The following is a 27,151-nucleotide window of genomic DNA, read 5'->3' as shown; positions in this document are numbered from 1 at the left end:
TTTCCCCAGCCCTCAGTTTCCACATCTGTGCCATGAGGGACTTGGGTCAGAGCAGTGGTTTCAAAGGAGGGAGGCACTTCGGGGCACTAGGGCAGCCCAGGCCTCCAACTTCCACGGGGGGTGGGGAGGCCCTGTATCTGTGTTACATATTGGATTGCCATCAAGATTTTGTGTGAAGAAAGTATTCTGTGGTTGCAAGAAGATTTAAATCCCATTGGCCTTCTTGCTTTTTTGTTGTTGTTGTTCGCACCTCGCGGCTTGCAGGATCTTAGTTCCCCAACCAGGGGTCAAACTCGGGCCCCTGGCAGTGAAAGCACCGGGTCCTAACCACTGGACCATCAGGGAATTCCTGGCCTTCTTGCTTTTTTAACAATTCTAGAAGTCCATCCTTCCCTCCTAAGTGTTGCTTGAAACATTCCAGGGGAGGCAGAGGGCTGTTTTGTTGATGGTTGACAGTACTGTACTCTCAGTGCTTTGGACCAGTGATGATGCTTGGATCTTTAGATCTCTTCCTTCGATGATATGTTCTGGTCAGTCCTCTTCCACTCTTTCTGTGGATTTTGTTAGAATTCTCCAAGAATAGGCCTTGGTATTTGTTTCTTTGGGAATGAACTCCACAAAGTTCAAGCTGTTTCAGCCATTGTAGTGACTGGCACTAACCTCTAGAGCTGGCCGTTTGGTATATTTTGGTCTAATCTCTTTCCTTCCAATTAGCTCTTGCAGGAAGGTCCGATTTCAGGCTGTGGCCTGTGAAACTTAACTCAGTGCCTCCCCGACAACTAGACATTAGATCGCAGTTGGGACCCATATTCCATTGGCTGTAAGTCAGCAAGGCTCTCAGGCATTCTCTTCCTGACTCGACTAACTGTGACCTTGAAAAAGTCACTGACCTTCTCTTGGCCTCAGTTTACCCATATGCACAATTAGGAGACTGGACTGCAGGAAGTCTTAGGAGTTCTTTTGGCTCTAGCCTTCAAAGATTCCATGTGATGTAAGCTACTTTCCCCTCTGACACTGGCAGCTTTATTATTAAAAGAGGAAGAGTCCTGGACCATTTGTGGATTTCCATTCCCCGATGGTTACCATGGGGAGGGTATGAGACCGCATCCCATTTTACCCAGTTAGGGTGGTGGTTGAGGGCATCAGTAGATAATTTGTTGGGTGCCTTGATGGGGAGAGTAGCCTTGATGAGGCTGACCAGCACTGTCATGCCTGCCTCTCCCCAGCCAGTTGACCTTGACCAAGGGGGCAGGTTGACCTTGGTCCCTTCTTGCAGAGGGAAAAAGTGAACCCATTCTTCAGGTGCCTGATATTTCATGTTAACTCTTCTTGCTCCAATTAAAACGCAGGGTTCAGAGCATTGGGTATTTATAGAAAGAGAGTACATTAGGCCAGAAGAACTCAGTCTCCTAAAAGTGACCACCACACAGCGGGAAGAAAGGGAGGCAGGCATCGCAGACACGCTTGCTGACGGCAGACTCTCCAAGGTAGACGTCCTGGTGGACAAGTTCACCTTCGAAATGGCCACAGAAGAAAAGGTGGGAGCCAAAGGAGCAAACACCCAGCGACAAGGAAGAATGATCGCGAGCCCTGAAGGCTTTGAGTCAGTGTGGGAGGAACGCCCCTGGGTCAGGGAAGGCCCAGGAGGGGCTCCTCTGGCTGCAGGCTGCACGCTGGCAGGAACGCTCCCAGAGGGCTCCTGGTTCAGGGTGGACCCTGGGGAGGCAACCATCAGGAAGCAGTGGGCCTCCAGGGGTCAGCTGGAGGGCCCGGCGGAGCTAAGGCGGAAGTGGGAGGAGTTCCAGGCTTGCGGAAGACCCGCCGCCCCGGCCACTGGCCCTGCAGAGGTTGATGTCCCCTCTCCAGCCTCCGACACGGGAGGACTCCGGTCGTTTCTGCTGGACCCAGCCTACACAGAAGCCAGAGCCGACTCGAGCGATGAAACCGACACTTCCTTTGCAGAGAGAAGCTTCTATTTAAACTATGGCGAGAAAGAGTCTGAAGACCAAGTCCTCCGTCCGGCCCTGGAGGAGAGAGAAGAGCACGTAGATGCCCCACCTGGCTGCGAGACCAGGCGGAAGCTCTCGGAGGACCTCAAGGAGAGCTCAGAGCTGGACTCCTCAGGCCCATGGGGCTCTGCCGCCGCTGTCGGCAGAAACAAGCACCACGAGGGTGAAGCCCACTCAGCTTCCTCAGAGGGAGGGGCGGGGCTCCCCAGGAACCAAGGACCAGATGACCTGGCGGTCTTTGTCAAGCAGCTTGGAAAGGGACCTTCTCCAGGGCTGATGTTTGCTGAGGACTGGGACGAAGCCCGGTGGGAGGTGGAAGGAGAGTCTACCCACCCAGCATCCTCAGTAACTGCAGAGGAAGAGACCCCCCAGAGTGGAGATTTGATGGGAAAGGCTGAGAAAAGTCCCCCAGGAGAATGGAACCACTCACCTCACAGAGGAGGGGGCGTGCGTCCAGACCGCCAGGCCTGTGTCCTTCCGTGGGCCGTCCCTCCTAGCGGTGTCAGGAAGCCAGCCAAGCCGGACAGAGGCAACTTCCTGCCCAGAGAGAGGGGACCATTTCACACCCAAACAGGAGAACCTGTGAAAGAGGACAGCAAGGCCCCAGCGTTTCTTCAGATGGAGGTGATCACCCCCCTCCCAACCTCGCCCCGTCCCTTTGCGGCTCAGACATCTCCAGAGGAAGCTTCTTCAAGCCCAGCCCCTTATGGGTCGGGGGAGCCCGTGCAGCTCAGGGACCGCTTTGGAGAACAGTCCTCCATATTTCTCAAACATGCCCATCCTCCTAAAGAGAGCCCGGAGCCCAAGGACCGAGTAGGGCTGGCTGTGACCCCAGACGGAGGTGAGCGCAGGGCCCCTCCCATCGCCAGCAGGAAGCCCAGACTTGTCCCTGAAGAAGCCCAGGGGTTGCTGTTCCCTTCAGGGAAGCAAAAGGAGATGACCTCTTTCCAGGCTGGGGGTCAAGAGGGCTCCCTGGAAGATATTAGCAAGACCTCTGTGGCCAACAAGATTCGTATCTTTGAGACCCACGGAGCTGAAACTCGCTGGGCGAGTCAGGGTGAAACCAGGGCCTTTGCAAACGAGTTGTCTTTGGAGGCCTCTGTGGGGCAGGTCGAGCAACAGCGGAGTAGGCGTTTAGACCTGGGATTTGCTCAGTTTCAGCCCCCAGGGGACTTTGCTGCCCCCAAAGCCACACATTCCTCCATGATGCCGCCAGCTACCAGACACTTCTGGGAGGGCATTTCTACCCCATCCCCCCGGGAAGGATGCATGGACGTCGAGCTCGTGTCCCCCAGTCCAGGCTGCGAAACTACACTGGAGGAAGCTACTGGGGGAACTGGCCACGTGAGCCCCCGCCCCCATGCTGCCCCCAGCCCGGGAGCTGACCGCATGCCGCGTAGCTCTTTAAAAGCATGTTTCTGTGGCCCCTCGTCATTACTGCCACCAGAGGCTGCTTGTCCATCCCTATGAGTTCTTTTCCCTAAACGGGCCTGAGCGTAGCCCAGGCAGAATGACGGGTTCATCTGCTTGGCCCATGTTAGCTTAGCCACGCAGACCCTCGGCTTTTGGTGTGACCTGGTGCCCGGAGGGTCACACAGCGCCGGTGGAGAAAGTGGCACCGCCTCCAGCAAACTACACATTTGCTTTGCCTTGCTGCCCCCACCTGCTGGGTTCCTACCGTTTTGCTTGGCTTGTCCAACGATCTTCCTTCATCCTTTCCCTTCCCTGGTGCTCCTGCCTTGGGGAAGCTGACAGTCCAGAGGTTTCCATCCTTCACTTCTGGCTCCCTCTCGGTCCTAGTGCCAAGTTCCTTTCTGCCTCCTTAAGACTAACTGTCTTCTCTAATCCAGAACAAATCCGGAGACGCGGTCAGGCAAGAGAAGCACGTTACCAGCTTAGCAGCGAATCCCCCAGGAAAGGGGGGGCACCTGAGATTCACCAGCCCCTCAGGCCCTCAGGTCTCTGCAGCCCCTCGGTGCCCTGATGACCTGGTCATCTTCGCCTGGCCAGGGTGCATCGCTGCCTTAGATCCCCACCTGCTCTGGCAGCGCCTCTTGTGGCAGCTCAACTCTGGCTTGTCTGGAATGTGTCCTCACACCTCTCAACCTCCCAGAAACTGGCTAAATGGAGGCTTGTCTAGCAAGTGAATCTCTAAGTGTATCGAGTCTCTAGAACCTGAAGCCAAGTACTTTAAAAATATTTGGTGGGGGTTAGATTGGTCTTAAAAAAGAATGTCGTAAAACAGCCAAAAACGTGTGTGGTGTTTAATCCCTGACAGGCCAGTTGAGAGGTATGTATGTCGGACAAGAGTTGCTGGTCCCCCTCCAGCACTTCCTTGGCCTGCTGTTGTCAATTACACTGATGGGAGCAGAACCTCCACTCACGGAGCTCAGGGTTGAAGTGATGTAGCGCCCAGCTCCCAGGAATTACCCCGTGTTGCTTCTCCCTCTGGACGATGCTGACCCCTCCCACAGAGACTCAGTGGAATTGACAAACCATGTTGGCTTCCTCTTTGTTCCTCAAAGCTCTTGGCTCCAGCCTCTCTGCCTCCCTGTCCTGGGTGGTCCTGAATCCCTGGGTCTCCCTCCTTGGTTTTTGCCTCCTTGATGTCCGCCTGCACGGATGGGCCCGGGGTCCGGGCTCCCATCCCTGCCTTGTGCGCACTGCCGCTTCTGATAAGCTCCCAGATCCAAACCTTGGATGGGGCCTCCTGTCCAGGACCAACTGGCAGGATGTTTGCTTTGTACTTGCTTCTGCCGTCAGCCGGAGACCCTCGGAAAGGAGTGTCCTCACTCTTGAGAAGCGTTCTTGTTTTGTTTTGTTTTTTTTAAGCTTATTATGGTGTCAAAGAACCTTTCCGGGGGTGTTTTTCTTTTCCTGACCTGCTCTTCCATTTGGGGCATTGAATGGCTCCGAGATTTCTTCTGTCATTCACCATCTTGATTTCTCTCTTTCTCTCTCTCTCCTTTCCCCCCATCCCACACCCCCATTCCTTTGATTTTTACCTGGCCATAGCGAGCAGGGCTGAGGGAGGGCTCCGAGGAGAAAGTCAAACCGCCACGGCCCAGGGCCCCAGAGAGTGACACAGGAGACGAGGACCAGGACCAGGAGAGGGATGCGGTGTTCCTGAAGGACAACCACCTGGCCATTGAGCGTAAGTGCTCCAGCATCACGGTCAGCTCCACGTCCAGCCTGGAGGCCGAGGTCGACTTCACGGTCATCGGCGACTACCACGGCAGCGCCTTCGAAGACTTCTCCCGCAGCCTGCCTGAGCTTGACCGAGACAAAAGTGACTCAGAAACCGAGGGCCTGGTGTTCTCCCGGGATCTCAACAAACGGGGCCCGAGCCAGGATGATGAGTCTGGGGGCATCGAGGACAGCCCGGACCGAGGGGCCTGCTCCACCCCGGATATGCCCCAGTTCGAGGTACAGTGGAGCATCATCGGGACCCGGGCCCACCGGGCACTGCATGTTCAGAGGCCCCTGGGCCAAGTGTGAGAAGACTGAGCCACCAGCCTGAAGCTCTGTTCCGTGTTGCATGACCGCCCCTCCGCAGAACAGCATGGTTCTGTGCTCGCATGTTCGGCAGCTCGGTTTACCCCTAACGTGCACTCCTGGGTGCTTTAACCCTGTGACCCCATCTCTTGCCTGAGGTCAAGTGATGACAGGCAGTCTGGTCCTACTCGACTCCTCCTCCCCCTGTCTGTGTTGCATGGCACCTGCAGAGACCGTGTGCTTGTGGACTCACGGGGGCGCCTGCCGCCTGCTCTGAAAGCCAGGTGGTGTTTTCTGATCCCGGCCCTGGCTCCCCTCCCCAGGGCCTGGGGTCTTGGGGTAGTGGTGGAAACTCCTAGAGAAGAGGAAACGTCATCACCTGGGGGGGACACACGGGTAGACTGCGTCTGGGCGTCTCTGCTCCCTGTCCTTCTTTCAGAGGATCTTTGTTCACATTTTTCCTTTGCTCTCCCACCTCTTCCAGCCCCAGCTACCTCCCATGTTCCAGGCATTGAAACAGGAGCTCATCTACTCTGGGCTTTCACTCCATGCTGTACCCTCTGGAGAAGGTGTCTCCTCCCTTTGCCTTGCAAACTTGTCACGTTCCAGGGCCAAGTTCAGATAGCACTTACCTAGCACATGCTTTCCTGACAACCCTGGGCAGAAGTGTTGCTCCCTGCTCAGCCCCCTTGCTCTGCAATGCTTCTGCTTCCAGCGGTATCACAAGTAGTCAGGTTACTGGCTGACAGGTCTGCTTTCCTACCAGGTGGCAGCTCCACTAAGCTTGCACATTCCAGGCACTAATGATTAACTGAATGAACGGCTAGATCTCTGAGTTACAACCATCTAGAAGAATCCCCTCTTAACCGCCCTCCCAACAAGCTAACTTTCATTCATTCATTCAGCTCACATATGTGAGCACCTGCTGTGTGTATAGCCATGAACTAGGTTCTATGGTGGACTCAGAAGAAACTGATCATTTAGCATAAGACTTCTAGAGGAGGCGTTGGAAACTGGTGGCCCTGGGCCAAATCTGGCTAGCAGATGTGTTTTCTTTGACTTTGATTTAAAAATCAGGACACTGAATATAAAATCCAGGGATTTTTTTTATATCATTAAAAAAAAATCAGATTATCCAGTCACTCAGGCCAAACCTGAGTGGACCCCATGTGCTCTCCAGTTCACCCCGGTCCTCAACAAGCCTGCTTCACTCGTTTACATCTCCTGCCTGGCCCCCCTGGGCATCCAGGTGTGACTCCTTCTCTAAAGAACAGTTCAGAGAAAGTAGCTGGGAGGTGGTGGCATAACCATTGAAGTCATTCAGGACTATGTATTATCAGGAAAATGCTGAGTGTGGGGCACGGCACAGAGCATGTTAATTGAATGGTGAATGTTCTCTTAATGGTAGCCTGAAACCCAGCGTGCAGCCACCATGAGGTGGTATGGTGGCAGTGTCATGGGCAGGCTGTCTGGGTGCTGCTGGTGGTTCTGGCTCCCCTCTTGGGCTGTTTGTCTGTGACATCACACCGGGCCTCTTTGGCCCTGGGCTTCAACCCCCTCTGGAGACTCGGTCAGCGGCAGTGGTGGGAGATATCCTGCTGACCCTGCGCTGCAGTTGCCTGTGAGTAGGAGTCGTGCCGGGGCTTGAGATACAGAGTGTTCTTCCCTCATCTGCCTACAGCCTGTGAAAACGGAAACCATGACAGTCAGCAGCCTGGCTATCAGGAAGAAGATCGAGCCGGAGGCTGTACTGCAGACCAGAGTTGCCACTGTGGACACCACCCAGGTAACCTGTGCCTTCCTGTGCACGCTGAGCCTAGGTACTGGGCATTTAAGGGTGGGGTACCCATCATGGCCAAGCCCCTTGGCCAACTCTTGCTACCTTGGCTCCCCCGGAGCCACCATTTTAACCCTGATGCTCTTCTGAGCTTCATTGTCCTCCCTGAGCTCTGGGTGTGGGTGGTGGGATGGGTTCTTATCCTTGGCAGACTACACCTCTTAAAGCCTCAATTTTCCCATCTGTAAAATGGGGAGGGTTGTGTCTCCTTCATCCTCCTGGGAGTGTTATAAGGACTAGCGGTTAGTGGATTAGACCATGGTTTTCAGATCGCTTGAAGGAGGTGAAGAGGTTTCTTAAGATATCCCAGGGGAAGAGGAGAGAGAACCCAATTCAGCTTGGGTCAGAGCAGCTCACATTGGGTCATTTTTGTGTGTGTGCACGGGGGTTCCACATCAGATTAACAAAATGAACAAACTGAAAAAAAAAAGATAAAATGTCGTTTGTCTTAGCAAGATGAAACATACTCAGTCCCCTGGAGACGCTGTTGTAAATAGACACAGGTGCATTACTTACAGTGCATTTCCTAAGTTCCTTTTGTAGTTTTTAAGCTTTGAAAATGGAGACTAAGGGTCTGATCGATGCCCTCTTGGTTCTTTCTGGCCAGAGGAACTGCAGTGCTGGGGACTTTTTTGCCCTGGAGACCAGTCTTTGTCTTTTTTTTTTTTTTTTTTTTTAATAAATTTATTTATTTTATTTATTTTTTGGCTGTGTTGGGTCTTCGTTGCTGTGCCTGGGCTTTCTCTAGTTGCGGCGAGCGGGGGCTACTCTTCGTTGCGGTGCGCAGGCTTCTCATTGTGGTGGCCTCTCTTGTTGTGGAGTAAGGGCTCCAGGCACGCGGACTTCATCAGATGTGGCGCGTGGGCTTCAGTAGTTGTGGTGCACGGGCTTAGTTACTCCGCGGCATGTGGGATCTTCCCGGACCAGGGCTCAAACCCGTGTCCCCTGCATTGGCAGGCAGATTCTTAACCACTGGGCCACCAGGGAAGCCCCAGTCTTTGTCTTAAGAACTAAGGAAATATGTAAATCTGCAAAATGTGGGCAACTCTGTCGTTTCCAGAATTTTTTCTCTCACTTTTATAACATGCACAGAGGTTTATGAGGCTGCTAGTGCAGCTCTCAAGACTCTTGAGTTCTGACAAGCTCTGTGACCCCGGGGCAACTTACTCCCTCTCTGCTCTGTTTTGTTTTTAGTAATGTGTGTTGGTTTTGTTTTTATACAGAGAAATACAAAGAAAACTAAAAATGGCCCCAAATTTTACAGCTCAGTAACCCCTATTGACATCAAAACAAAATAACAAAATATTCACAGTTATGAAATTCAAATAGAACAAACTGAATTTTTTTCTGTGAGTGCTCCCAGAAAAAAAAAAAATGCACATACTAACATATGTCCTTATATGTCTAGGTATTTAAATTTTTTACACAAAAGAGATCATTCTCTTTTACACTTTACCTTTTTTCTTTTTTTAAATAAATTTATTTATTTTACTTTTGGATGTGTTGGGTCTTTGTTGCTGCACACGGGCTTTCTCTAGTTGCAGAGACTGGGGGCTACTCTTCGTTGCGGTGCACAGGCTTCTCATCGTGGAGGCTTCTCTTGTTGCAGAGCACAAGCTCTATGCACATGGACTTCAGTAGTTGAGGCATGCGGGCTCAGTAGTTGTGGCCCGCGGGCTCTAGAGCGCAGGCTCAGTAGGTGTGGTGCACAGGTTTAGCTGCTCCACGTCACGTGGGATCTTCCTGGAGCAGGGATCGAACCCATGTACCCTGCATTGGCAGGCGGATCCTTAACCACTGCGCCACCAGGGAAATCCCTACCTTTTTTTTTTTTTTTTTTTTTTTTTTTAATACTTACCTTGGAGATCACTCCATGTTGGCACATGTGGCCCCACCTCACTCTCCTTGTTTCCCCTTAGGAGTGGATCCTGATTTAGCATGCCTTTATCACCTATCAATGGACCTGTGATGGTTTTTGTCTTTTGCAGTTAATGTTGAAAGCTGCAGTGAACTTTTTTGTTCAGACTTCCTGGCGAAATTTTCAAAGTTTATACCTGAAGGGTGAATCCCTAGCAATGGGCTCGCTCAGTCAAAGAATACAGGCATTGAAATTTGGATAGAATGTATCAAATTTTATGGGATTATTTTCCCTTTGTGAAATAAAATGATTGGAATGAGCTGGAGGACCTGTGAGACCCCTTTGTAGTTTGGTCTGTGTGTGGACGTACCCCCTCCCCAAGTGCATGTTTGCTCACACTGCCTGTCACTTGGTACCTGGGGATGCCACGAGCCCAGGTGGCAGATGTTGCAGGCGTATCTGGCACTCTCTCTCTCTTCCCTCTCTAACAACTCCTCCTCTGGCCAGCAGGTTGACGGGACTGCCCCAGGGGGGAAGGAGTTCTTAACAACTACTCCCTCCATCACCACGGAGACCATATCAACCACCATGGTAAGTAGGACCCGAGACCTCCCTCTCTGACCAGCCCCATTGCCCCTGAAACAGCCGGATAACAAGCTAACCTCGCCAGCTATGGCAGGAAGTCCTCATCCGCCCTCACAGCATCAGGTGTGGCACACACAGTCAAACTTTTATTGTCTGACACACAGCCGAACTTTTATTGACTGGCCACAGGACATCCAGTCAGACCTCAGTTTTGCAAACTGAATAATGTAGGAGGTGGCATCCCTGAGTCTCAGTCATCTGGACCATCTCAGCTACGGCAGGGATAAAGAGAGGATGGTACTATTTGATTCACTGACTGTCGGCAACACAGGAGGATTGTGCCTGAAAGTCCTCCCTGAGTGAGGTCCATCCTCCTGGCAGCCGTGGCTCAGGATTTGGGATTGTGTCCTGAGGGACCCTGTGGTTCTGCTCCCTATTTGCTGCCTGACCCATGAAGGAAGGTCTTTAGGTGTCCTCATCTATAAAATGGGAGTGCTCCCCATTCTGCCTGGTTCACGGGCTCTTAAGAGAGTTCAGTAACAGCAGATTCTTCAAATGATGACACGGCACAGCTAGCATTCAGCCTCAGGTTATGACACCATGCAGTGCGCTCATGGGGTAAAACCAGAGCTGTGAGGCGGATGCTCTTTTCCCACCCTTTACAGATGAGGAAAATGAAGTTCAGAGAGGTACAGTGACTTACCCAAGGTCACACAACCAATAACCTGAGAGAGCCAGGTCGAACCCAGGCATTCTGATTCCGGAAGCCCCACTGTCCACCTCAGCCACTCTGCCCCCTCATCCTGACCGTCGTGAACAGCGGCTGTGTGGGGCTGGGGCTGGGGCTGGGGCCGAGCAGGTATCAGTGCCTGGACCAGATCTGTCTTGAGCTGTGGGAGGCTGTTTTCAAATGCTTTCCCTTGCCAAACCCCTGATATGCACATAGGAAGAAAATTACATTAATTTAGACTACCCAGCAGGAAGGTTTTGAGTAAACAAAGATTTTAAGAGAAATAAGCCCAAACCAGTTATCAGCTTGCACACTCTCCCCTGGTCACTCAGTTCCTCCTCTCCCCTCACCCCTTCACCACGTGGCATCAGGATGCTTATCGGGCTAAATGTAAATTCTTACCATGGTGAGCAGGCAGTCATATCATTCATTTACTCATCCATCCATCCATCCATTCATTTGTTCTAAAAACATTTCTTAATCTCTACTCTGCCCAGTATGGGGAGTGGAAGAAAAGATACTGCCTGTTAGAACTCATTCATCGAAATAATAATCACAGGCACATCTAATGGGCTGTGCCTTTGTGTTTAGGTCCTGGGCACACAGTGGTGAACAAGGTCCAGCTCTCCCACTTCCTGGCTGGATGACCTTGGGCAAGTTACCCAAGCCTTTCCAGACCTCGGTTTCCATTTCTGGAAAATGGGGTGAGGGGAAATAATAGCATATCCCCCAAAGGGTTGATGTGAGGCTAAACTAAGGTAATCTCTGCAAAGCCCTCCAAAGAGTGCCTGGCACATTACAAGTGGTCTGTAAATGTGAGCGGCCGTTATTTTTTCCTGCCTTTCCTAGGGGACATAGGGTGTGGAGTGACACTGACACTGTAGGAGCTGGGGAAGGCTTTATCTAGGCGGTGACATCTGAGCTATTCTTGAAGGATAAATTAGGGTGCAGTCGGGCTTCCCTGGTGGCGCAGTGGTTGAGAGTCCGCCTGCCGATGCAGGGGACACGGGTTCGTGCCCCGGTCCGGGAAGACCCCACATGCCCCGGAGCAGCTGGGCCCGTGAGCCATGGCCGCTGAGCCTGCGCGTCTGGAGTCTGTGCTCCACAACGGGAGAGGCCACAACAGTGAGAGGCCTGCGTACCGCAAAAAAAAAAAAAAAAAAAAAAATTAGGGTGCAGTCATGGGAGGAGGTCTCCTAGGCTGTGGGAACAGTGGATGTAAAGGCAAGGATGTGAACGAGCATAGCATTTAGGGAAAGGAAATGGTCAGTGAAGCAAGATGTCAAGTGGTGGGGGGCGGGCAGGGGGAGAAGAGGCTGGAAAGGAAGGCTGGGCCAGGCTTGAAGGACCTCGAATGCCACGTATGAAGTTCAAACTTCATCCTGGAGACCATGGAGAATCACTTCAACTTTTTAAGTAGGGGCATGATGTCATCACGTATGTGTTTCTGTGTTTTAGAAAGATTACTCTAGCAGCCCGTGTGGAACATGACTGAAGCAAAAAATTCCTTCCCTTGGGGGCGTGGGTCCTTTTTTCTCCTTCCTTCCTTCCCCTCCTCCCTCCTTCCTTCCTTCAGCAAATATTTATTGAACACCCACGATGTGTGAAGTAGTGTGCCAGGCGCTGTGAATCCAGCTCTGCGGGAGACAGACAGCATCTCTGAGCCCACATTCTACTGGGAGAGACCGGAAGAGCAGGCAGGGAACTAGTTTAGGGGCGGGGGCAGGGCCAGGGTGCGAGGAGTTGGAGGCTGACCAGGAGGTCAGGGTTGAGGGTGCCTGGAGGGAGGAAAGTACAGGATTGGGTCACTGGTAGAACGTTCAGGTGATAGGATGAAAGACGGGCCGCGACGCCGCGCACCAGCCCCGCTGGTCTCCGAGAGCGAGCGCGGCCCTGGGAACCTGTTCGAGAGTGAATTCCTAGGCCCCGCCCCAGACCTATTGACTCAAAAGCTCCGGGGCGGGGCCCAGGGGTCTCTGTTTTCACAAGCCCTCCAGGTGACACCCCTCAAGTCTGAGAAGCACTAATAGGAACAGGGAACACGGGGGGCGGTGCTCGTTAGCGGCAGCTGTGTGTTGGGGGTGGGAGGCAGCGAATTCCATTTTGGGTCTGATGAGTCTGAGGCGCCTGTGGGACGTTTCCAGGGGAAAGTGTCTAGGAGACATTGGTTTTCAAGTCTACGGTTCAAGAAAGATCTGAGCTACAGATAAAGCGAGAGGGGACAGTGGCCTCGATGAGGCAGTGGAAGCCTTGAGTGGCCGAGGCGTCCCAGAGAGAGGCGGCGAGGAGGAGAGCCCGGAGTCCGCCGGAGGAAGGGCCGGGGGCGGAGATGGCGGTGTCACGTTAGCCACGGAGAGGGGCCCCGCCTCCTAGAGGCGGGAGAGGGGACTGGCTGAAGATACAGGAGAGGCAGGCGGAGCAGCTGGCACCTTGTGGTGCCTTGGAATGACCTGTGTCCCCATCAGTGTGAAGGTGGAGGTGAGGCTTTTCCGGGAAAGAGGGGTCAATGGGAGAAGAAGTTTGAGGGGAGAAGGGCCTGGAGGGACAATAGGATTCAAAGGGGCTAGTGGCTGTTTCCTACCCTGGGAGAAAGGAAGCATTGAGCCCAGAAGGCTGCCCTTTTAAGGCCTGCTGCTGGGCCACATTCTGGGACTGCCTCTGAGAAAGTAAGTGCCTTGTGGAGGGAATGCCAGGTAACCTGGCCACCAACAGCCTCAGCTGGAGGCAGGCCTCGGGGAAAGGTGGGGCGAAGACAGAGGGCTGCTGTCGTCACCTGTCCCCTGGCAGGCAGAGGTCCAGGTCTAGTACCCTGCAGCCCACTGGGGAGCTGCAGAATGGACACAGCTTCTGGGCCTCTGGACAGACAAGGCTGAGCCCTGAGATGGGGCAGGATGTAGGAGGTAGAGGCCGGCAGTTGGGCCCCTTCCAGATGTGGGCCAGTAAGTCTGGGGCCAATTCCAGGAGTATCTAGCAGTTAGACTCCAAGGTAGGACCAGGAGAGCTGGCTCAAGGGCAAGTGTTCCAAGGGCAGAATGGCATGGCAGAAGGAGTGCGTTGAATTTGGAGCCTGACCAACTTGGGTCTAAATCCAGGCTCTATCACTCACTTTCAGGGGGGCTTGAACAAGCCACTTAACATGCCCTGACCTTCCGGTTTCTCAACTATAAAGCAGGAATATTAAAACAATTTCCTATGGTTGTTCAGAGGCTTAAATGAGATCATGCATCCTTAACACAATACTTAGCACATAGCAGGTACTCAGAAAACAGTAGTTAGTATGTTCTTAGTAGCCAGCCTATACTCCTATATTTACCTGACAGATTTCCGTTTGCAAAGCCCTTTCTCCTCTGTTATCTTCATAATGTCTCTGTGAGAGTGGGACAGGGGTCCCCTTTTAAAAAAATTTCTTAAGACTTTATTTCTGGAGAGCAGTTTTCAGTTCGCAGAAAAACTGAGGGGAAGGTACAGAGATTTCTTGTAGACCCCCTGCCCCAGCACACATACAGCCCCCACCACCAACCCGTTATCAACACCCCTACCAGGATGGGACATTTGTTACCACTGATGAACACACACTACAGGGGTCCCTTTATGTAGGTGAATCCATGAGGCCCGGAGAGCGGAAGTGGCTCCATCAGGGTCACGTGGCTGGAACGTGGCAGGGCCAGGACCAGAACCTCGATGTCTCGACTCCTTTGTTAGTGCTTCCAGGGGGCAATACCGCGTCTTGTTCACCACAGTGCCCCTAACGCCAGGCACTCAGTAAATGTTTGTTAAATGAGTGGGTAAGTGTGTAAGCACGTGTGTGAGCGAGCGAGCGAGGGATGAACAAGAGCAGACTGGACTGAACGATGCCTTCAGCTCTCTGCTTCTGACGTCACCATTCAACCCTGTGGCCATGAGAGCTGCACGGCCACGTGCTCCAGTCATCCTGAGGGCCCGCCCACCTGAGACCTGGCCCTCTGAGCACTATTGTTTCCCCAGGAGAACAGTCTCAAGTCCGGGAAGGGGGCAGCTGCCACGATCCCAGGCCCACAGACGGTGGCCACGGAAATCCGTTCTCTTTCTCCGGTAAGTGGGCAGGGCCAACCCAGGCTAGGGGACTCCAGGCAGAGAATGTGGACGCAGGTCCACAGGTGGCCTGCAGCAAGTACGGCGTAGAGCGTGGGGGGCTGCCCCTTTAAGTGCAGCACCAGGAAATGGCATCACATTCAGATGCCCACAGGACTCCCTGGTCCCCACTAGAGTCTCATCCATTGGTGGTGCCTGTGATGTGACAGCTGCTTTGCATCTGCTCTCCTAACTGACCAGGAGGAGCAATGGACTAGGGTTCCAGAAGCTTGGACTCTGGACCCAGCTCTGTTGGTGGCTGCCTCAGTCGCCCACGTCTGTCACTGTGAGGTCTCTTGCAGCTCCTGTGTTCTCCACATCTGTTGTTTTCATCATTTAGTCCCAGAGAGAGCACTTCCCCAGCCCTGACAGGGTGGGGGAGTGGGAGGCCTCTGTTTCCACCCTGGATCCCTCTGTTCATTCTTCTAAGATGCCAGGATTCTTAAATTCTAGGGTCTTGTTAGGATTCTGGACCTCAGGAATCTCAGGTCCTAGGAATCTTAGATTCCAAGGTTTGAGGATTTCATGGGTCTAGCATTCTGAAGATTCCAGTATTCCTGAGTTCTTAGACTCAGTGGCTCAAAGCATCTTGGCTTCCAAACTTCACCTTCATGGGACACCCCCCACCCCGACTCCTCCCTTGGTTTACCCCACCCCCGCCCCCGTCCAGCAGAGTCCAGTGTCCTCACCTGAGCCCTGGGTGGGGGGTGGTTATATTCTGCAGATCATCGGGAAAGATGTCCTCACCAGCACGTACGGCGCCACCGCGGAAACCCTCTCCACTTCCACCACCACCCATGTTACCAAAGTGAGTAGCAGCAGGATGTCGTATGCCCCCAGCCTGGCTGTGGGGCTCGGGAAGGTCATCGCCATGGCTCTGCCTTGTAACGTGGACAGAGAGGACCTGCGGTGTTCCCAGTTTCTGGGAGCTTTGTTCTGTGATAAGGGTTGTCCTAGGTGCCGACCTGCCCTTCAGTGTTGACAGCCAGGCTGGGGGGATGAGACCATCTCCTTGGAAGAAATTGTGAACCGTGGCGTTTGCGCCTTATAGATCCTAAGTGCCGGAGGGATTTAGAGGGGGGCGATTGAAGGAAGGCTCAAAGAATGAGGAAGGGTCTTCTGGAAAAAATGGGGTTTGTATAGGGTCTTGGAAAGCCAGGGCGGACGCGTGAGGGAGGATGCAGACGTTCTAAGCCACAGGGAAGATGGGAACAGAAACCGTGTGTTTGCTTATTCATTCACTGAGCAAGTGTTAGTGAGCTTCAACCTCACGCTGGCCTCTGGGCTGAGGGCTGCTGGAGGGGCTGCAAGCAGTGCACATGGGGAAACAGGAGAAGCGGTCTCTGTTCAGGAAGAAGCAGCACGTAGGGGACGTAACTGGGAAATTAGGTTGGACTGGAGGTAGGCGAAGCAGAATAGAGACAAAAGACAAATCCCAGGACAAATGTGATAACAGAGGGTCTGAGTCTGAGAGCCACTGGAAAGCCATCAAGGTTTTCAAGATGGGGAGTGACCCAGTGCAAAGGGTTTAAGGAGAAGAGATTAGGTCCACCAGGACATACAGGCAGATGGGAGAAAGAAGAGAGAGAGTTTTTGAGAGACTAGGGATGGAGGGCCTGGCGCAGGGTGCGGGGAGGAAGAGGCGGGGCCAAAGAAGGGAGACATTCCTGGTGAGACAGCCATGACTTAGCCCATGCGGACAGAGGGCTGAGGACAGGCTGGCCAGCGTGTCCATGCCTGAGTGGCCAGGGCCCAGGGCAGGGATGGAGGCCTGGAGGAGAGAGGCCAGAGAGCCAGGAAGAGTTGGAGGTTTTGCTCAAGCGTCAAAGGAGGAATCTGGTAGGCAGCGCTGGCCCTTGATGAGCACAGACTGTCCCAGCCCTGCCCACTCCCATGCAGCACGGTCCCCAGAAAGCACCCACTCCTACCAAAAGCATCAGTGAGCAATGATGACTTCACTGAAAGCTTTATGGGAAGCTGTTCCATCACACACCCCACTGCATACAGCTCAGATAACTCTTCTTCCCAAAGTCCCTCCTAGCCCTGCCAACTGGGGGCCCCCCTCTTCTTTCTGTCCACTCCTGACCCCAGCTGGGGTTTCCCTTAGCCACCACCCGCCTTTAATATGCCAAGCAAGTAGGTCCTGCCCCATCTTCTACTTCTAAACTTGCGCCCGAACCCCACCCCTTCAGAGAACAGTGGCGGTTTTAAGCATATGTATAAGCATCATCAATGCAGTTTTCTAGTATTGTTTGAAGTCATTTAAAGTAGAACCTTGTCACCATTCACATTTCATTCATGTGTTCATTCAACAAATCCGCATTTAGCACCTGCCCTGGTCAGGTTGGACAGGGGAGTGGGGGAGGAGGGGATCCAGAGATGAACAAAACACAGCCCCTGCCCTCATGAACCCCAGCCCAGTGAGCAAGGCCAGGTCACACACACAACGTCAGTACAAGGCAGAGAGGCCCAGAACCGTGAGAGAGATGAACTTGCCGCTCAGGGAGTACCAAGGCAGGAAGGAGGAAGGATCGCTCACCAGGGTCAGGGTGACAGCATTTGAACCGGGCTTGGAGGAGCTAGAGGGGGCAGCTTGGTAGTTGGGGGAGTGGCGGCAGCCAGGCAAGATGTGCAGTCTGAAGTCCCAAAACCAGAAAAAGGAAAAAACCGAGGGAGCTAGGAGAGAAGGCGACTGCTGGTTCCAGCCTTGCCCTTGAGGGATGCTTTGGACCGGTCCCCTGTCGAGGCTGCTGCCCCAGCAGGACCCAAGGCTGACCTCACCTCCCTCTCCCTCTGCAGACTGTGAAAGGAGGATTTTCTGAGACGAGGATCGAGAAGCGGATCATCATCACCGGGGACGAAGATGTCGATCAAGACCAGGTATGGGGATGGGGAGCATGGTTCCCAGAGGCACTGCCCAGGCCCCAGGCCCTCCCATATTGGTTTACCCATGGACGGCTGCATCTGTGAGCAGAGATGTCCACTTCCTACTGACCCTGTCCAGAGGAGAAGCCCTCAAGGAAGGGGCACTGAATGGGAGTCAGAAGGAGCCAGAAGACCTGAGCTCTGGCCTCTCCCCTTAACTCCTGGTCCTCAGCTGTGCGCTGAAGGGGCCTGTTGGTCTCCATGGCCTCTCCCATATTCCATATGCTCTGACTCCTCACTTTGCCATTCTTTTCCTCCAGGCCCTGGCTTTGGCCATCAAGGAGGCCAAACTGCAGCATCCTGACATGCTGGTAACCAAAGCTGTCGTATACAGAGAAACAGACCCATCCCCAGAGGAGAGGGACAAGAAGCCACAGGTGAGGCTCATGGGGCTCAGCAGCCATGAGACGGAGGAGAGAACAAGGTCCTCCGAGGGGCATTTCCACCTGAGGACCCATCAAGAGGCTTGGTCCCCAGCACAGCTCTGACCTCCCCAACCTTCCTGGTTTGGGGCTCCAAGTGGAGAGGTAGCTCCCTCAGATACGACAAATCAGAGTGCAGAGGGGAAGGAAGGCTGGTTCCTTGGTTTCTTTGGGCTTTCAGGCTCCAGACCCAGAAAAGTAAATCCAGAAGTGGTCAGAACAGGGGAGAGAGGATTGACAGTGGGTACTGAGGTGGGACAGACAGAGACAAGCGTACCCTCACTGGCCATTGCCTGTAAGCTGGAAGTCGGAAAAAGTCCTGCCAGGCCCAGGGCCACATTCCTGTCCCTGACTCTCTGTCTCCATCACCGGTCACTGGATATTGCCAGGGAGGAATTTTTTTTTTTAATTGAAGTATAGTTGATTTACAATGTTGTGCCAATTTTATTTATTTTTTAATTTTTTAAATTGAAGTGTAGTTGATGCCGAGGAGGAATATGATGGCCAGAGCCCTCGATCCCATCTGTCTTGCTAGATTGGAAACCCTTCTCAGGCCACCTGGGGTGAGAATCTTAGGGACCCCAATCCTTACTCTTTCTACTGAAGGGCTATCAGTGCCTTCGTGAATAAGAGGAATGAGATGGTGCTGGAGCACAGAGGTCTTTTAGCAGCTGAAATTGGGGGCAGCTGGGGGAAGGGTTCTGGCCCCTCTAGAAATTTACTGAATTTGGTCAGACCAATAATAACAAAATCTCACAGACATTGAATTGAGTGAAATAAGTCAAACACAAAAAGTACATACAATGTGAATCCATTCGTAGGAAGTTCAAAAACAGGCCAAACTAATCAGCGATGATCAAAGTCTGAATATTGCTTCCTTCTGGGGTGTGTCATTGACAGGGAAGAGCCACAAAGGGAACTTCTAGGGTGCTGGAAATGTCAGCGTCTTGAACTAGGGGGTTGCATGGTTGTGTATATATGTAAAAGTGGGCCAAGCTCCACACTTAGATTTGTATACTTTACTTACTTCACACCATATACCTCAATGAAAAATAAATGCATTTCAAAGTCCCCCACCAACAGCAGGTCTCCCTTTTGTCCTCTTCCCGGATGAAGAAACCCAGTGTTTTCTAGAAAGATACAGAATGTTTCTTTCTCACCCTTTGATTCCCACCCCCTTCGTGTCAGAAGGAAAAACACTGAACTTCCTGCAGTGATGGAAATGATTTTCTGTGCTGTGCAGTGTAGGAACCACTAGCTGCACACGGCTGTTGAGCACTTGAAATTGGCTAATCTGAAATGAGATGTACCTTGAGGGTAAAATAGGTGCCGGATTTTGAAGATTACATACGGAAAAAGGAGTATAAAATAGCTCAATAACTTTTATATTGATTACATGTTAAATGATAATGTTTGGATATATTGGGTTAAGTAAAAGACATTATTAAAATTAATCTCACCTGTTTCTTTTTACTCTTTTTATGTAAATTAAAACATTTGAATTTTAATTTAGAAATTAAAATTTTCTATATAGCTGGAAAATTTTAGAAAACCAGAAATACTATAAAATTTAGAAAATACTGTCTAGAAAATCTATCATCTAAAAAATTTTAAATTCTGTCTGTGGCTTCATTTCTGTTGGACAGCGCTGGTCTAGAAGATGTATAAACTGGTTACGGGCAGAGCCTGTCTCCCAGCCTTCCTCCGACTTTCAAGTAAATTGTCACTCCTTTTCTGTCAGTTGCCCAGTTATTGTTGCTTTTTGTCCCCCAGATCTCAGAGTGGTAGAGTGTAGGTCACTTGCCAAGCTGGTGCTGGGCTGGCAGTATCAGCTGGGGAACACAAATACTAGAAAACTATTGCCATAAAGTCTGACTTAGAAGTGCTGGGCCAGGACCTGGGAATCTTTATTTATACGTTGGTCCTTAGGAAGTCCGTGTGCAGCCAGGTGTAGGAACCACTGATGCAAAGAACTCTGTGCTGGGAATCAGGACCTGACTCCAGTCCCAGCCATCCTGCTGACTTGGCTGTGTGGCCATTGGGGTCTCAGTTTCCTCATTTGCAAAAGGAAGAGATGGACAAGCCCCCTTCCTGTTATGTACAGTCCTCTGGCTGTTTGTTTGCTTTCCTAGCTTCTTGTATCTTCTCCATTCCCCGTCTCACTCCTCCTTATCTTTCCTGGGGCATCCCAGCTAGCCCCCCAGGCTCCTGCCTGCCCGTGTTCCCTGGCCATTTGGAGCTCTCGTCCCAGCCTCCACGTCCTGCCCACCCCATGCAGTCTTTCACATCTGCCCACCTCACTGCTCCCATTGTGGTCCTTCCTCCTCGCCCCTCTTTTAGTCCTTTCTTTGCTGCCATTGTCCCACGCATCACCACACTCCCTCCCTCTCTCTTTTGGATCCTTCTGTAAAGGTCACCTTGTTATGTTGTCCTGGAGAAACAGAAGTTTCTCCCTTGCCTTTTCTGCCCACCTGCTTTCCCATTAGTTATTGCCAAGTAGGAACCACCTCTGACTTTTAATATAGTCAGACTCACTGATTCTGGGGGAAAGGTCTTCTCTGAATTAGAAAACTCTTTTTTAAAGTACTTGAAAAATGTTGGTTTGATGGATGGATACATCTTGAAACCCGGGATGATAGTCCTGACTCGAATCTCAGTCCTGACCGTTATTAGCTGTGCAGCTTTGAGCAAGCTATTTAACCTTCTCGGCCTGTGTTTCCTCATCAGCCAAATGACAATGACGCTGACATAGTAACAATTGCGGTAACTTATGGAGTCCTTACACTCTTCCAGGCACCTGGCTGTGCACTAGGCACAGTACTGTCACCTGCTCATTCATTTTACAAAGAAGGGAACGAAAGCTCTGAGATGTCAGGTGATTTGCTCACAGATTTGGAGCTGGGAACACAAAGAATTGGTTAGAGAGTCAAACCTCATCTGTTAGACTCCAAAGCTGCCTTATGGCCTTAATCTCCTGACCACGCTGACTGTTCACAGTATCTGTCTCATAGGGTTACTGAGATCATATATCTACAGTAGTAAGCACCGTGCCTGGCACATAGTAAGTGCTCAGTAAGAGTTAATTATGACTATGATTACTATTAACACAAAGTAAGCTAAGAAAATGCTGCCCGTTTGGACTCTGCTGTAATAAACAGAAGAATACATGATCATACAGTATTGTTTAGATGTCCCCGGTCCTTCTGAAGTGTCTGTGGGCTTTAGAAGATATCCCACAAACCCAGAATCATGTTTACACTGAGTTTTGGGCAGGCACTTTATTAATCGATGAGGAAACTTAAGGTGAAGCCGGCACTGTAGGAAAAAATCCTCAGAAAGTAGCAGAATGGAGTAGCAAGAACACACCCAGCTTTGGACTCAGAATGTGTGCCCAGAGGAACCTGCCTGGGCCTCAGTTTTCTAATCTACAAAATGGAGTTAATCTATAAACTGGAGCTGCTGTAATAACTAAACAACATCTATGTGTGTCAGAGTCCTCTCAGGCTGCTATAACAGAACACCATAGACTGGTGGCTTAAACAACACACACTTAATATCTCACAATTATGGGGGCTGGGAAGTCCAAGGTCAAGGTGCCGGCCAGTCTGGTTCCTGGTAAGACCCTCTTCTGGTTTGCAGACAGCCATCTTCTGTGTGTCCTCACGTGGTGGAGAGCAGAGAGAGAAGTTATCTCTCTCATGTCTCTTTTTATAAGGGCACTCATCCTATTTATGAGTGCCTTATAAAGGCCCCGCTTCCATATACCATCACCTTGAGGGTTAGGGCTTCAACATGTGAATTTCAGGGGGACATAAACATTCAGTCCATAGCAATGATGTACCAGGTGGTATCTCACATACAGAAGGTGCTCGGCGATGTGAAACTGCTTCCTTGTCCCAATAGTTTTGTCATGTTGAGGGGTTGATGAGAGCCCTGAGCAAGTCAGACCCTAAACTTCTATCACCAGCCTGGTGCACGAGGCCCTGTTTCCACGTGGGCATCCATCTTGCCAGTCTTCATCTTCTCTCCCCTCCCTGAATCCTCCAGGAATACCTGTCCCTGCTCCAGTAGATTTCTTTGTGAAGTTCTTCCTCCTTGAAGTTCTTGCTGTGAGTGTGAAATCACGCCCCTCTTACAGTCTTCTCTCCCTGCAACTCACAGGCCAGATGTGTGGCTTCTGCTCCATCTTTGTTCACTGGCCCGTCTCCTTCAGGCAAGACCTGTCTCCCAAACATTGCCAGCAAGAGGGCAGCATCCAGCCAGCTTCCCAGAGCTTTCTTACTTTCAAATTTTTAATTAAATGGGGGTGGGGATGACCTATTCCAAAGCAGGAGCCAAGGGTTCTCGTCTTGTTTCTGCCACCAACTTGCTAAGTCATTGAACACTCTGGGCCTCAGTTTTCCCATCTGTCAAATGAGCTGAGAAGGATCAAATTTCTACAACTCTGTTAGCACCTGACCATATGTAAGTGGCAAAGGACAGGGACAATATGCCACTTGTTAAATGGTTTGGGGTAGTTGCTGTGTGTCAGTCATGGTGTTGGGCCCTGGAAAGACAACAATAAGTAAAACACAGCCCTTGCCCCCAATGAGATCAAGTAGTATGTGGTTAAGTTAACAACAGTAGTAATAAGAACAGCCAGTATTTACTCAGCACTTACTATATGCTGAGCCTTGTCTTGAATCCTCCCTACAACTTCGTGAGGTGGGGCCCATCTTACCGAGGGAGCAACTAAGGTCTAAAGAGGTTAGGAAACCTGCCCAAGATGACAGAGCTAGTAGACCGTGGAATGGGATTTGAAACTAGGATTGTCTGATTTCAGAGCCCATGCCCCTTAACCACTGAGTTTTGGAGTCAAACCTGAGTTGGAATCCAGACTCCAGTTTCTTTACTTAAACACTCCTCTCTGGGGTTTAACCCCCAGGACACAGCAGGCAGTGGCAAACAGAAGGGAAAGACAAAAAAAGAAGATCTGCAATCACGACTAAACATTTCTTAGAACTGAGAGCAGATAGAAAGACAAAATGAAACAAGTATAATCTTAGCTTTCAGTGTTCAAGGAAACTTGGACAAATTTTCCAGCCAAAGTAAAAGATACCACCTGCCTGGAAACAACCCAGCAAACATGCATGGCCTTTGGAGTCAGAGAGTCAGACAGAGGTGGCTTCAGTTCTCAGCAGCCACTTTCTTACAAGCTGTGTGGCCTTGGACAAGTCACTCTGTCTTCCCGAGTCATAATAAATGGCACACGGTAAAGTCAGGGAAAGCAACCTCTTGCCATGTATTTAAAGATGAGTGACAAAAGTTACTAACTCTTCTTGTCCTCCTCCTTCCTTTGCATCTCCTCCCCGCAACGCCTCTGGCTTCAGGAATCCTGACCTCTGTGAAGAGATGCTGGCGTTTCTGGTCCAACCCAAGCCAGAGAACCGTAAAGAAGGGGCCTTCATTCTGGATTCTCCAACTCAACACCGACGTCCCAGCTGCGACGTACTGTCCCTGACGAGAGACTGGGAAAGGAAAAGCATATATATATAGATATATATAGATATAGATATATATACAGGAAACATCACGTCCTTGCACTGCTGCCGGGGCTGGCCGAGCATTCGGCCGACAGCAACGGCCAACATCTGAACGCCTACATTTCCTTTGCAGACAAATTGAAGAATTGGTGGGATTGTTCAGGAAAAAAAAATTATAACAACAATAATCCCTTGCTCCGCCCCGCCGCGCCTGTCCCAACCCCCCTTGAAGCCCCGCGGAACAACCAAGGCAAGCCAGACCGCGCTGATTGTAGAAGTACAATGCGACCCGGGTTCTACATGTTCCGTTCAGTGGACGAGCATTCCATTTCTTCTTCTCCTGCGTCTGTTGCCCACTCAAATGCAAAGGAAAACACTTTCGCAGCCAAGCAAGAGAAGCTGCAGCAGCAAGACACGCCCTGTCAAACGTTTTCCAAGAAAGAGAGAAAAGTCCCTGCTCGGAAAGGAGGAGGAGGAACACTAGATTCTTATTTTTTGGGTCTTGACACTGGGCTGCAAAATCCACCTTCCTTTCTCCTGCCTCCCCTCTCCGTCGACTGTCACACATCTTGTCAGTCATTTTCTGTCTGGGTTCCCTCCTCCCTCTCCCCCACCCCACCCCCGCCTCACCTTCTGTGTCCTGGTCCTGCTGAGGGCCACTGCAGATGACTCTCACTGGAAGCGAGAAAAAGCAAAGCAAAGCAAGAATGTGAAACCAAGCCACAGGAGGTGAAGTAGACCTTGTATGTTATGGGTTCTCATTATGAAGGTGCAGCTCGTAGATTTGTATGGATGTGCTTTTAAGTTATGTATATTACATATAGCAGGAAGCAAATATTAAAATAAACAGTGCTGGTAAGTATGAAGCTGACATTTTAAAATTATAATTATCTGACTGTGATTGATGTATCCCAAGGTTCCTAGATCTCACCGAACCGACCCTGCCAAGGAGACCCGGACTCTGGCTGTGGGTCGCTCACAGTAGGAGCCGACGGTTCAGTGTAGAAATACAGTGTGTGGTGTTTGTAATTGACTGATTGGTGGGGAGGGGCGGGGTCCCCAGGTGGAGAGGCAGGGATTTTGGCAAGAAGGAAGCAACACGGGTGCGGTTCAAGATGCCTTCTCCCCCTGGGCAGTAACAACCGGGGGCTGGTCTGTGCTCAGGCGTGGTCCAGAGTTAGGATTCTGCTTCACAGGTCTCCCGGCTCAGCGCCCCCGCCTCCCTAGGAGGCTTGCCTCCTTTCTCAATCTCTCTTTGTTTTGCCACGTCTTGCCTTTTCCTGACCGCATTGTGACAGCTAACTCCCATCCCGAAGGAGGTGACGTACCCAGCTGCCGCAGAAGATGGTGGCTTCCACCTGGCTGTCTGAACATCCCCAGCCCAGTCTTTTCCTTTACCACTCCTGTATTCTGTCTGAATCATTCTCTGCTTCCTGGGCCAAAGCAGCCATGGTAGAGACTGAACACAGGGCAGGCCCTGATAGGTCAAAACCGCACTCCCAAAGGCTTCGCCTGCCCCAGAGTAAGCTGAGGAGGATCTACATATAAGACCCTGGCTTTAGAGACCTCGCCTTCAGTCGGCGTCTGCGCTCTGAGCCTGTGCCCTTGGAGTCCCCAGAATGGCCTTGAGACCACAGAAGCCCTTGGAGAAGACCCCCATCAAAAGCTTGGCATTGCCCTCTGGCACACGTGGGCCTTCCCAGGCTTTCCTGACACAAGCTGCTTCCCTGAGCTTAATGAGGCCCCTTCTGAGGGAGCTTTTCCCCACTGCCCTTTAATTTCTCAGTCCCATTTCATTTCCCCCATCCTGCTTCTAAAGCAGGCGATAAATTCACTCAACAAGTATTTATTGAGTACTTACTCGTGCCAGGCACTATCATTAGGCTCAAGGAGAAAGCGTGGTGGGGAGCAGAGGGACCTGGGAAGACCCCTGAGCCAGCCTTACGTCTCTAACCCCTCTGAGAGCATTTCCGAATTCTCTCCAATTATCAGACATTGCCTAGGGATGTCCCAGAGAGGGGCTTGGCTTGCTTATTAGTTACCCCGGTGACACATATGCTTAGCTGCTTAACTGGTGCTGACCTGAGGCAGGACAAGAAACCAGAACAGTGTTTGCCTCTATGGGCAAAAATGGGATGGAGAGAGGGCAGAGAGAGCCCTGCACCTGGGGCTCAGGTGGCACAGTCAGCCACATCCCCTCTGGGGCAGGCTGGTGGCCCACTCCAACTCCCCCTGAGAGCAAAGGCACACTTTGAATGCACCAGGTTCTTTTTACAGTCCTGGGAGAGAAGCCACAGAACCTCGTTCCTGTCCTCCTCAGCCTGAGAGCCCCCAGTGTTTCTGGGCCAAGAGCTGGAGTGGCTCCGCCCTCTCCAGGCCACCTGGAATCGGGCTCAGGCATCCCTGTCTTTGCAGGAACCAGGTGTCCCGAGCGCACTGGACATACCTCAGAGAGAGAATATTTGTTCTGGGTTCCGTACCTGCCTACAGACCCTAAGTGTGTGGCTTTAGGGCAGGGAAGATGTGACCCGGCTTAGCTTGTGGGCCAGCCAGGGTTTGTGGAGCTCTCCATCCCACAGATGTTCTGACCTTCCTCTGAGAGGCAGGCAGTGCCAGCAGGGAGGAGGGGAGCTGCAAAGCTGAAATCTAGGGCACTGTTTCCTCCCCATCCTCCTCTTCATGGGGAATATAGACGTTTGTCTTGTCTGTCTTCAACCTACTTTTCCTTTTTACATATCTCATCCTTTCTGTGCCACCTCTGCACCCAGGAGACCATGTAGCATGGTGGAAAAAGTCCTGGAGGGCAGTCAGGAGTTCTGGGTGGCCATCCTGGCTCAACCCCTAACTCACCACGTGCCACTGAGCTAGTCCCATTCCCGTTTCGGGGCCTCAGTTTCCTCATGTGCAAAACGCAGAGGATAAAGCAGAGGCTCTCCATGCCCTTTTGCCACTCTGCCAGCCCACAGGTCTTTGTTTTCCCTTCTTTTGCTTTCTTGGGATCTTTTCCATCTGAGGGTATAGGAAGTGCCAAGGCCTGTTTCAGTTTTTGAATCCTGCAAGCACATTCCAAGACTGGCCTGAAATTGCATGAACAACATCACTCTAAATATATACTTTTTTTTTTTTTTTTTCCAAAAGCACCTTCCCAACCAACTGCGATGCTGTCCTGGTCCTTTTTACTCGCACCCTTCTCTCCTCTCTTGTCCCCGCGCTCCCCCACCTCAGTGCTCCGTGCTGTATGCGTGTGCTCTCTGTTCTTGTATACTCAATAAAAGTGAAATAAATGTGTTTGATGCTGAACCACAAACTGCCTTGGCATCTCTCTTATCTGCCTCTGACCTAGGCTACCAGTACAAGTTGGCATTGTGGGAAGGGCTAAAACTGGGTGGAGAGATCCCAACTGGGACACTTTCATTCAACCTACAACACTTTCATTCAAATATTTGCAGATCCCAATGTGGTCCAGGTCTTGGCTTTGGCTTTACACGTACAACAACAAATAAGACAAAGCCCCTGACCTCCAGGAGCTCACAGGCTAGTGGAGGAAACTGATAACAAAACAGGTGAGCACTCAAAGATGATTCCAGAGTGATCAGCACCAGGAAGGAAATGCATCAGGGAAGGGGATCGTCACTGAAGGAGACCACTTTAAATAAGG

At 51.5% G+C, this 27,151-nt stretch overlaps 1 protein-coding gene across 22 annotated transcripts in view; it reads left to right on the top strand.

Moving 5' to 3' along the window:
- Positions 1 to 26,793, top strand: part of EPB41L1 (erythrocyte membrane protein band 4.1 like 1) — a 142,641-nt gene extending 115,848 nt beyond the window's left edge. For 6 of the 22 annotated variants that reach the window (XM_082644339.1, XM_082644340.1, XM_082644338.1 and 3 more), the window contains 10 exons: positions 1,350 to 3,353; positions 3,860 to 3,967; positions 5,025 to 5,435; positions 7,186 to 7,290; positions 9,707 to 9,790; positions 14,499 to 14,585; positions 15,349 to 15,432; positions 17,424 to 17,504; positions 17,810 to 17,926; positions 23,341 to 26,793. In XM_082644339.1, coding sequence (XP_082500465.1) covers positions 1,350 to 3,353; positions 3,860 to 3,967; positions 5,025 to 5,435; positions 7,186 to 7,290; positions 9,707 to 9,790; positions 14,499 to 14,585; positions 15,349 to 15,432; positions 17,424 to 17,504; positions 17,810 to 17,926; positions 23,341 to 23,349 — 3,090 coding nt within the window. In that variant the 3' untranslated portion in view covers positions 23,350 to 26,793. The remainder of the gene's footprint in view (positions 1 to 1,349; positions 3,354 to 3,859; positions 3,968 to 5,024; positions 5,436 to 7,185; positions 7,291 to 9,706; positions 9,791 to 14,498; positions 14,586 to 15,348; positions 15,433 to 17,423; positions 17,505 to 17,809; positions 17,927 to 23,340) is intronic. The other 16 variants (XM_082644324.1, XM_082644322.1, XM_082644328.1 and 13 more) reach the window with 6 other exon arrangements.
- The last annotated feature ends 358 nt before the right edge of the window (positions 26,794 to 27,151 follow it).

This window comes from Mesoplodon mirus (assembly GCF_964341445.2).
Source record: "Mesoplodon mirus genome assembly, chromosome: 15".
NCBI classification, from domain to species: Eukaryota; Metazoa; Chordata; class Mammalia; order Artiodactyla; family Ziphiidae; genus Mesoplodon; species Mesoplodon mirus.
Note: the sequence above shows the minus strand (reverse complement) of the source record. Positions and strands in the feature narration are given on the sequence as shown.